Source organism: Dufourea novaeangliae, unplaced genomic scaffold, assembly GCF_001272555.1.
Source record: "Dufourea novaeangliae isolate 0120121106 unplaced genomic scaffold, ASM127255v1 scaffold111, whole genome shotgun sequence".
NCBI classification, from domain to species: domain Eukaryota; kingdom Metazoa; phylum Arthropoda; class Insecta; order Hymenoptera; family Halictidae; genus Dufourea; species Dufourea novaeangliae.
The window spans coordinates 1-11468 of NW_015373983.1; the positions used below are offsets into that span (position 1 = coordinate 1).

The 11468-nt window shown below is 36.0% G+C and overlaps 1 protein-coding gene across 1 annotated transcript; it reads left to right on the forward strand.

Moving 5' to 3' along the window:
- The first annotated feature begins 7831 nt into the window (after positions 1–7831).
- Positions 7832–9498, forward strand: LOC107187310 (piggyBac transposable element-derived protein 3-like). Its single transcript, XM_015575382.1, has 2 exons — positions 7832–8720; positions 9485–9498. Exons 1-2 carry the CDS (start codon positions 7832–7834, stop codon positions 9496–9498), a joined length of 903 nt encoding a protein of 300 aa, XP_015430868.1.
- Positions 9499–11468: the final 1970 nt, after the last annotated feature.

Consider the following 11468-nt stretch of genomic DNA (forward strand, 5'->3'; position numbering starts at 1 on the left):
TTTGATTCAACTTGGTTAGGGCCATATGAAATTATTAAAATATTCAACGACCTAACGGCTGAAATAAAAATAACTATTAATAAAACAAAAATTGTTCACACAAACAAACTTAAGTTGGCATGTATAAGAGTAGATTCTTCCTAAACCGTGATTGTTTAAATGTTATCACTGGTAATTTAAGACTGACTTTAATTCTATAGATAAACGATGCTAAAACTAATATGATATGTTACTCTAAAATTAGTTAAAATCATCTTCACTTGTCCTTTGTTCATTCAACACAACTCAACAATTAACTTTATATTCGATTCATTGTTACTAACTGTTACTAAATAATTACCAATAATGGCACCGCACAGTGTGGCTAAGGAAGTTATGTATGTATAATGTTTGTAACGTCCGGGTGATCTGCAGCACCCTTTGACTTGCTTGCTCTGCGGGAACCCGGGTGGATCGAGTAGCTCGGCTACTGTGGACAAGTGAGAAGAAGGAGGCTCGGAAATACTCGAGACGACGAATCACATAACTTTAAAAGCTGTTTTCATTAGAAAACACCTTTTCTATAAGGGGTAAGGTGTTGCGGTCCCCGCTCATATCACGTAGCGGTATATGTCATAAGCTTTACAGGCGCGAAGTTTGAATCGAATAACACATGTAATAGGAAAGGAGGGTAAAGGTGAAGTTGACACTGATTTGAAGAAGTGTGAAATCTGTTAGAGATCCTTTTAATAAATGGATTTCAAGATTATAAAATAATCAATATTCACTTAGAAACGAATGTTTAAACATTTGCCAGTTGCCTTTGCCTCCTATCCTAACGCTCAGAATCATTGCAAATATGTAAATCGCTCGTTATCAATAACCGGGAAGAAACACATCAACGAATCAGGTTTAATCTTATTAATTAATAATTATAAGATTGGTCAGTAGTAACTAAGGACATTTTGTAATTAAACAAAATGATATACGAAGGGAAATGAAAAGACGTAACATTCCACCGACAACTTTGTAATAGAAAGGACGTATAAAAATTTATTTATCAATTAAATTTGTTTTCCTTTAAAATTAGTTATAAATCGTTTATTTAAATAGTTTAAATATAGTTCTCCAAGTTTTAATTTAAATCTTTATTGTTCTTTATTATTATTATTACAATTTCCTTTTTATTCAAAATTATCTATCAAACTAACGTGTTACGAACTTTAATTACTTTGAGACTCAGGATTCCCTGAGGGCCCACGCAACAGTATTAACATTCAACGGTGTTGGGGCTCTTGAGCCCCCAAAAATGGGGTTACATACCCCGGAAAAGTGGACCGAAGAAATACATTGCATGAAAGGTCTACTCATATACCTCGTCTGTGGTGGGTGTACGCGTGTACGTCATGTCAACCATAATGGTTGTGGACGCATGCGCAACGGAGAGCTGCGCCTTTGCAGTCCATGGTCGTCAGTCAGTCGTACGGACGCGCGATCACGTTTAACGCGCAGTTTCGGATGCGGGGATCGAGTGAAATCGTCGACAGTCGTACGCGTTTAACGGTGATACTCGTGATACTACCCGAAGTAGGAACTCCATCTCGTATGCGGTCAACTGTTGGTGTCCGGTGGTGTGACGGTTTCTGGTAAGGTCGCGGTGGCACGTTTCGATATGTCGCAAGTGCTTTGGCCGCAAGAGGCGCAGTGACAACTCGTCTGTGAGCCTGCCGACAATCTCGACGGCCTTACGATGGAGTCTATCAGAAAATGGTTCTACAGGCCTAAGGTAAGCACAGTCTTCGTTTCGTTAAACGCCATGCCGATTTCTGCCGTTCTTTCCGCGTCTGGTCTTTGTCGGCGCGTTCTAACTCGTCTTTCTTACGCCCGTTTCCCGTGAGTTTCTCGTCGTGTCGCTTTTAGCTGATCGAACGTGTGTGCTCGTTCTTTTTTCCTCGTCCCTCGTTCCCGTCTCTCTTGGACCTGCGCGCTGTTGCCACCTGTTTCGTAAAAATTTGTACGATACCCTGAGGTACTTCGGGCGACGTGTGTTACACCTGCGTAATATACGTGATCACGTATGCTTCATTGATGCAAGATCACCGTTTTCAGTTGGCCTTGTTTACGATTCGACGTTTCCTTATTTTTCTTGTATTATCACGATCCGTCGTGCACAAAGAAATCTCGAAATTGCAAGTAACGCCCGCAGATTGTGCGCAACAAAATCAGCTGATATGTACGAGAATACGACAGTTTTTTAACCATGAATGCGCATTTTAATCTGGAGAATACATTTGCCGACAGATCTGGGGGCTTTAGAAATATTGCTCTAACTCATAGTTATTTCGCTTTTTAAATAAATTGTCTTCCTTTATTTCAAAAAGTCATTTTCGAAATAATCATCGAAAAGCCCAGCTAATACACAGTTACAAAAGTATCCGAACGCTTTCAGATATGAGATTATATTAGGAATTCTAAAGTCCATTTACTTTCAGTAGGAATACACACCAGTATAATAATTATAAGTACATACATTTAGTTTGTACATGTGTTCTTTTATATTTTGAAATAAGAAAATAATGAAACTGTTTACAACTTGAAATTGTAGTTTTTTAAATAAATTTGTACACATTTTTTACATAACATTGTTAAAAATAATGCATTGAAATATTTATTCAAATAGTTGTTTCTTAACTTCATTTGAAGTGAAATATAACCTAGATCTGCCTTTAGTGTCATAAAGACATTATGAATGAATCTCGTCCAAATAATGAATATGTATGTGTGTATATAAAACAAGTGTCATTTCTTCAAAAGATACATATTTTCCAAATTATACACACTTCGTATAACAACTATATCTGCGAAGATAACTTTTAGTTCAACTTTTTATCTTCTTGAGGATCGGGTAATGACTATTTCTGAACTTGTTTTCTATTTACAAAAACACTTTCTCTTTCATTACCGACGACCCACATCTAAAGTTACACGATTCTGGAAACCGTGACGGTTAACCTCAATCTCCCGTGGATGAATTACGACTTTTCGAAAATGAATATAACTTTCTGTCACGGAACACTTTTACGTTGTCCCGTGAAGCACATATCACGCGTTAATTAATGCGTCGTGCGTTTCTATTGTGTAGAAAAATATTTGTCGGGACCGAAGATTCGCCGCACGTATCAGGAAAAGATTTTCTGTCTGTGTTGATTGGTCGCCGGTGCTCGGGGCGTATGTACGTATGAAAACGCGAAAGCAAAATAGACATTCCATCTGTTCCGATGGTGCTTCCTCATTGCTTCGGCCCGGAGTGTCTCGTGGGTGCTTTACGAGTCGGGAAATGATGCAGCACAATGAAACAAGTCATTCGTTCTTCCCGCCGAACCGATTCTCAGCTATTAGTGTCTAATGACAAGTCTTGCGCGCGTAGGTACATAGTTCGTAGATCGTTTGGGCTGACATCTATGGTGTCACATGACCACCATGTTCAACAAGCTGTCATGCAACGAGCGACACGTTTTTCTATTGAATAACGGCTATTGTCTGTTCTTCTTTTTTATAGTAAAACTAATTTTATGAATAATTTACTTCTAAACTATTTAATTTTTTAGCTCATTTTAATTTTAGACGGTTGAAATATTTTTTTCTTACATAATAAAATTGATTTTATAAATATGTTGGGAAAAATACTTTTGTATACATGCGATTCGCGGCTGAACCATAGAAGCGGTGTCATCTTACGGCACAATTTTAATATCATAATTAGACTGAAGCGTGACGACATACGTTCAATCCAGTGTAGTTCAGTTCGGTCCATTATCGATTACGATCTACACCCAAGTATTATCTTTTATTGTGTTCCATTTTTAAAATTTATTTTTTTAACGGGGGAAACCTTGAAAAAGTTGCACCGTCTCCGCATAGTATAATCTACAGCGGTGGGCAAAGTTGGCTCCCGGGAGCTAAAACTTGTCCCCACCACCGTCCACTGTTACCATGGAGTGACAGAGACAAGAGCCTGGACTTCTTTGTTTCCACAAAGGTAAGCGGTGTGAAAGAAAGATTCGAAGGGGAAATAGGCGCGTGAGGTGCTCCGACGCTGCCCAGCGCTGGCTTAGTCTATTCATTGTTTTAATTAAAGGGACTGTTTAAAGAAGTGCGATGTGTTTCACTATTGCCCCGCTTTCTTCGTAACCTCCGCAACAATAAATAACTTTATACTTATTTTTAGTGGTCTCTGTTTGCTATATTTTCGTTGTTAATTCCTTTAAAATCGTCCGTGTTAAAACATGTAGTACCAGCGATAGTTACTGGAAATAAGTGGTTCATTATGTGAAAAGCGTGTACCTCGGTTAAATATTGAAGGAAGGCAGGGGAACAAGAAGATGAAACTATGAAAAATGTAGTATCTTCACCACTGTTTTTTGATTGAATATTTGTGCATAACTTTTTATCAAGTTTATAAAAAGAAATTTTGTAAGTTTACGAGAGCTATATTGATTATCTAGAAGGGCCACAGTCTGGCCACCGTGGTACATATTAGGTGTACCATTCCCCCGCTTATTGTTAAGGTCCGAATCTTTTAAATCCAATACCACGGATCAATTTCTTGAGCTATTTCAGTTCAATTCGAAGTGCTCGAAGTCAGACAAACGAAGTGTTTGACTCGGTTCGATAAATCTAGTTTTCTCTGGCTCGTGTTTCATGGCTACTCGAATGTGCTCTACGAACACACTCTCAAGGTACCACAGTTTTCAAGTTTACCGTGCCGGGAAAGTAAAGATTTCAGTTACATTACGGTGCCTTGACCATGCCCGTTCGATCTGGTTCGAACGCGCGTGGTCGTGTGCGTCTCTCTCTCTCTCTCTCTCTCTCTCTCTCTCTCTCTCTCTCTCTCCAGAAACATCGGCGGGGGATTAGTAGTGATTAGAGATGGCGTGAACTGCTACTTGTGAATCACTGGTGATTCGATCACGTTCGTTCCCAATCACGGTGATTTTTCACAGCGATTCGTGATTTCTCGTGATCGTTTCTGATTGGTGGAGAAACCTAACAGTTCTTTACACGCGACACATAATCTGTATATTTTATATTAACGACATTAAAACAAAAATTCGAGTTATATCGTATAAAGTAAAGGAATAATTAGAAACAATGAAGAATAATGAATAAATTAATGATTATAAATTATAATCTACATGTTACCTAGCAAATCATTCTTTTAGAATTTCTTGTTTTTTCTACTGATTTTTACAAACACGAATAGTAATGTAATTCATCGTAAAATCATATTGAATACGTTTTTCTGTTTAAAGATTAAGGACTTACGATCGCAGTGAGCAAATTCACTCAAGATAAAATAATCGCAATCACGGTCGTAAATGAAGTTAAATCACGACCGTGGTCGTGATTCGGCGATCACTGTGATAAATCACCGTTAGTGATTTTGCGTGAACGTGCACGACTAGTTTTTCTTTTTCACTCGGTTGCAGCCGTGGGCAGAAAACATTTTCTCGATTGCACGCCGTCTCCCGGTAAAACTTAATTAACCGTCAACTTATTGCTCCCGATCGAAAGAGACTACTTCGTAGATTGATTCCGCTCGACCAGAGACCCGTAACTGTATCAGTGACTCCTTGGGTGCCTGGTAGATATATCTATCAACTTTCTTCCGTCTTTATAACACCAGAGCCACTCGATCTTGTGCCTCATGGCCGTTGGATCGGGAACAAATCCATAGGATCCCGCTCATATTCGTATTAGCATTCATTCTGGGTATACATATAACCCCTTCACAATCGATGGGGATAGAGTATCGCTGAATGATTCAACAGCGATTTATTATTCATCCTGCGTTTGATTTGCGGATTTGTTCTGGAATTTTTTTTTATTAGCCGTCAGACTGCTGAATTTCCAGCAGGTGCTATTAGAAACGCAACTCAAGATTGATTACGTGGTCTGTATTTTTAGACGAGATCAGTCGAGTCGAACTCTATCGGTTGCTCGAGCGTTAATCATAAACACATCCCTACGTTGTTAACGAGGTATGTATTTGATTGATGCTAATGAATCCGTCGTTTTGAATGAGAACAGCTGAATGAAAAACGTGTTTACCGTTAACTTTCGAAATTTTATCAAAACAAATATTGGCTTGTGTACCTACATGCTCCTCGGCAATTAATTAGGCGAACTGTGCGTTGGCAGTAAACATTGGTGGGTTTTTATAAAAAAAATCAGAAACTTTAAGCTAAATCAAAATGTATTGGTGGATAATTTGATGAATGTAGGGAATACGGCAGAACTTAATATTTCATATTTATTTGTATACTTTTTGTTATATCATTTGTGTAATATAACATGCTTTCGTTACATTAGTATTGGTTGTACTTTTCTTTTTAATTATATGCTTTCATTTTATTAACATTGGTTGCACTTTTCTTTAGTTTCGTTTCAAAAGCGTTTGTATACTCGTTTTGACGATTCTTGATTATTTTTGCTATGGAAGCAGTTAACGTTACATGCTTGCCTTTGGCAGTTTCATATGCTCCAGCCCAATATCTATAGCAGAATCCAGATCAACCGCACTATGTCACTTTGTACCGTGTGAATCTGGCCGATTCAGCATAGATTGTCGTATAGTGTTTTTTAACACTAGATCTACCAAGGGGGGTCAAAATGTCATGTTTGTCATTTCTTATGATTATTACTCATTTCCAGTACATTTTGTTTTTGCATTGAAATTTTGTATGACTTTTTCTAAAATATGTAAATAATCAATTCTGTAAAGCAGTTTTCTTGTTTCTTGTCTTTTTTGTGTTGTAAAAGATTATTTAGTATACCTACATATACTGAGATGAGTCATTTTGACCACCAGGGAACGTAGGTAAACTTGTGATTACAGGAATTTCTCATATTATTTTCGTACAATTCAAATACATTTATAGAAAACTAAGTATATTTTTATACATATACGATTATACAAAAATTGCCATAAGATACATATATTATGTTTCCTTAATTTTTTCATTCTTCTTTTACTTTCTATATATTGTTACGTGGCCGTAACAATATCTTCGCATGTTTATAAAAACATGTGACGCATGTGTATATCGATATGCTTCTGTTTTCGATGCTCTTGCATCGCAGAGAGTATTTCGCATTTAGTCTGAAAGAAACACTTACAGAGGAAACGTTATTTTGTGCCGTAATACTTTTAGAAAATTGGCATTCTACTTTTTATCGTGATCTGCAGAAATATTTTAACCCATAAAATTACTTAGAAACTATGGGAAAATTTTCACGAAGCAGTAAATTACTGGAAAAAAAAATAATTTAGAAAAAAATGGTTCTGATACTGACTATGATGAAAATGATCTAGTAGACAGTGAAAATGAATATCCACTATCATACAACGAAAGTACAATCGAGTCATCCGATACTGACAGTGAAGATGAAAGATTTCGAGGTTTGCATAAAAAAAGAAAAAGAGTCCAAGTTTTCTCTAATTCCGAAAATTAAAGTGATAGATCAGGATACTGGAATATCTATTGACGGCAAGAAGGCTCAACGCCAGGAAGATTACCGTTGCACAACATTTTCAAAGAAGTGACAGGACCAACGGCATATACGAAACAATATATCATGAAAGGTAGTGTAAGAACAGTATTTTCTTTGATACTCTGCAATAGTGTTATGAGACATATAAAAACTTACACTGATGCAGAAGCCCGTCGAATTCTAGATAACGACTGGACTCTATTGTTAGCAGAGTTGAATGCATTTATAGAAATTTCATATACCCGTGGGGTTATTTTTATGGTCCAAAAGATGGGGACCTGAATTTTTCTCAAAAACAATGAGCATGGATATATTCGCCGAAATTCTTCGGATAATTTGTTTTGATAAGAAAAATAAAAGAAGCCAACGATTCCAAACAGATAAATTTGGATTAGTTTCAGAGGTGTGGAATAAATTCTTTGAACATAGCCAAATGTGTTATAAATCAGGAGCTGCCATTACTGTTGATGAACAATTATTCCCGACCAAAGCCAGATGTAGATTTACGCAGAATGTGCCAAACAAGCCGAATAAGTTTGGTATGAAATTCTGGTTGGCGTCGGATGTAAAAAGTAAATATGTTGTAAATGCATTTCCTTACTTAGGAAAAGACGAAGTGAGATTATCAGTACCTGTGGGTGAATTTGTCATCCTAAAACTTATGGAACCATATATGGGTCGCGGGAGAACAGTAACAACAGATAATTTCTTTACAAGTTTGTCATTAGCAACACAACTGGTAACTAAAAGAACTTCTTTAGTTGGCACCGTTAGACAAAATAAGAGAGAATTACCTAATCTTGCAAAATCAAAACAGGATAAGATGCCTCGCTTCTCGACAATTCTTTATCAAACAGAAAATTGTACTGTTACTATATACAAAAGTAAACCAAATAAAAAATTATTGTTACTGAGTTCGAAACATAAGTCTGTTAAAATTGAAGAAGATGGTAAACTTTTGCCTGAAACTATGGTATTTTATAACAATACCAAATTTAGCATAGATATGACAGATCAAATGACCCGAAAATATACCGTGAAAGCTGGATCCCGAAGATGGTCATTACGAGTATTTTATAATGTCTTAGATCTTGCTGGAATAAATGCCTGGATATTATACAAAGAAATAACACGAGAAAATATTTCAAGAAAAGACTTCTTATTCCAGTTAACCGAAGAACTTGCAGGTGACTACAAAAATCTAACAATACTGTCCTCAGTAGAAACAGAAGAACACGTACACCATCACAAAACCAGACACATACATATTTCGATGAAACGTAAACGGTATCAAATAGCATATTGTATTAATAATAAAACGAAAAATATTTGTGGTACATTTAATAAACGAGTCTGTCATACATGCTCTGCTAAAATAATTGTAACCTGTAAAAAATGTCTGAATTTTATGCGTAATTATTTTTAAAATTATTATTTTTATTATATTGTTGTTATTATTCAGTTTATATTCAATTTTCGCCCATAAAGTAGGAAAATATAGAAAAACGCATAAATGTTATCTTTTCTTAAATGACTTATTAATTTAAAAAACAAGTCATTTTGACCCTCCAGGTAGAAGTAGATATACGTCAATCGTCGGTTGTTCTAGTGTTAAAATGAATACACTAAATTTACAAAGTGTTATCCTCATGTTTCATTGGATAGCTCGAATTGCAGCTGGCTTCATCGGATGTCCAAGGAACTACTGACACTGCGACACGTTGTCTTTCATTCCTGCAGTTTATAGTATTTGGTACATATAGTATACTACAAATGTAATACAATCCTTCAATAACAATCCAAGTGATTTGCTATAAGGAGTGAAGTCTGGGGCCTAGGGTATCAATCAATCTGATCGCGCTGCACAAGATATGGAACATTTTTTTAACTTCTTAGTGTTCATCATCTTTTATGTAATATATTTGCTTTAATTATACGCTTTTACTTGTAGTGTATCATTTTTGAGCATTATTTAACATTATTGTACTACCAAAAGAAATTAGAAATAAGTTTTCATCGGAATCTATTTTAAGTTTCACTTTATTATCCATTTTACATTACATTATGTTATCTAAATTTTTATATGAAAAATTATACAAGGCGATTCATCTAACTTGATGATTTCAAATTACTTAGTAATTACTTGTTGTATGAAAACATATTTCAAACAAAAGTAGCACAATATCAAGGCGGACATACGTAAAGCCGCTTACTCACCAAGCGAGCGGGCACGATCGAACAGGAGCGAGCAAGTATTCTCACTCAGTGCTCGTTTGGTGTTTACCGCTGAGCGTTCACGAGCATTTGCTCGCTTGCTCACGTTTACCGAATGATCCGACTGGTTTCGGTACATCAAAAGAAAGACGTGTTCGTGCTCGTCTGGTATAGACGGTTATTTATTCATTGCATTCGACTGCTCTGACCGGGAACGTTCTATTATGTGTGAAATGAAAATGGAATGGTGTAATGAAATCATTAAACTCATAGAGGCTTACTGTAACCAAAAATCGTAGAATATCTTTCCTACAGTTTATGTCACTTTTCATTACTTTGGTTCAAAAAGTTATAGCAATTTTTTAAAATCTTCGGTCGACATTCTGCAGCAATTTTGGAACATTTCATATCCTTCTTATTCCTGCAAGTCTCTTATCAAACGGCTTCCACTATACCCTTGTCTGTTTTTAACACTAAACGTACCGGTACTTTACACATACCTATTCTTACCATAAGGGGTCATTTGATCCCTAATGAAATAAACGTTGATGTTTAGAAAGAAATTCTTAATTTATTAAAGGAAATAATTCGCAATATAACTTCTGATTTCTAATCAAATAATCAAATATATATTTTTATTTTTATAAATAGAATAATCAATTAATTACACTTTTTACATATGACTGGTTTCTCTTTCATGCATTTTCCGCAGACAAATTTTTTGCAAATTATGCAAGTTTGAGTGGTTTTATTACCCGTGCACAATCTCTCTCTTTTTTTTTTTTTTTTTTGTCGCATCAACCTCTTCTGGGTCATTAGCGACTTAGGACTAGGTTACGTATATTTGATTACATATACGTTACTGCTATTTTTATACTTTTGAGTCTAGATGCGGTGTAGAAAATTGATTTCTTTTAGGAAGGCTAAGGTGTTTTCAGATGAAGCTTTATCGTTGAGACTTGTGTTAAGGTCTTCTGGTATGTGATGCTTTCTTCTTTGTTCTTGAAATAGAGGGCAGTCGATAATTAAGTGTTGCACTGTTAGTGGGATGTTGCAATTGTCGCACATGTTTGGGTTTCCTTTTGTTATAATGTGTATGTGGCTTAAATTCGTGTGCCCAATTCTCAGTCTATTTATGGTGATTTGATTTTGTCTTGAGAAATTTAATGCCGGGCTTTTTTCATGTATATTTTCCCTGATTTTATGGAGTTTTTGTGGTGTTATATTTTGCCATTTTTCGTTCCACGCGTTGTGTATTGCATTTTTAGTCAGTTTTTGGGCTTCCTTGTAGTTAAGAGGTAGGGTTAGATGTATGTATTTATTGTGATTTTCAGCTGCGTTTCTAGCTAAAAAGTCAGCTTTCTCATTTGGTTCGATGCCTACATGAGATGGCACCCAGCTGAGAATTATTTCTGTGGATTCGTGTGTTGATTTAATATCGTTATATGCTTCTAAGATGTTTTGTACCAGATAGTGATGTTGAGATTGGTGTTCTATGGCTGATAACACACTATTAGAGTCTGAAAAGATTATTGAGTTTTTGAGTTTGGCTCCTCTGATGTGTTTTAGTGCTTCTAATATTGCGAAGGCTTCACTATCGAAAATTGTGAATTCGTCTGGTAGTTTGTATACAAGATTTTTGTTTGGTAGTACTATGGCACAGCCTGTTCCTCGTTTAGATTTTGATGCGTCAGTGTAGATCTGAGTAAAGTTACTGTAGT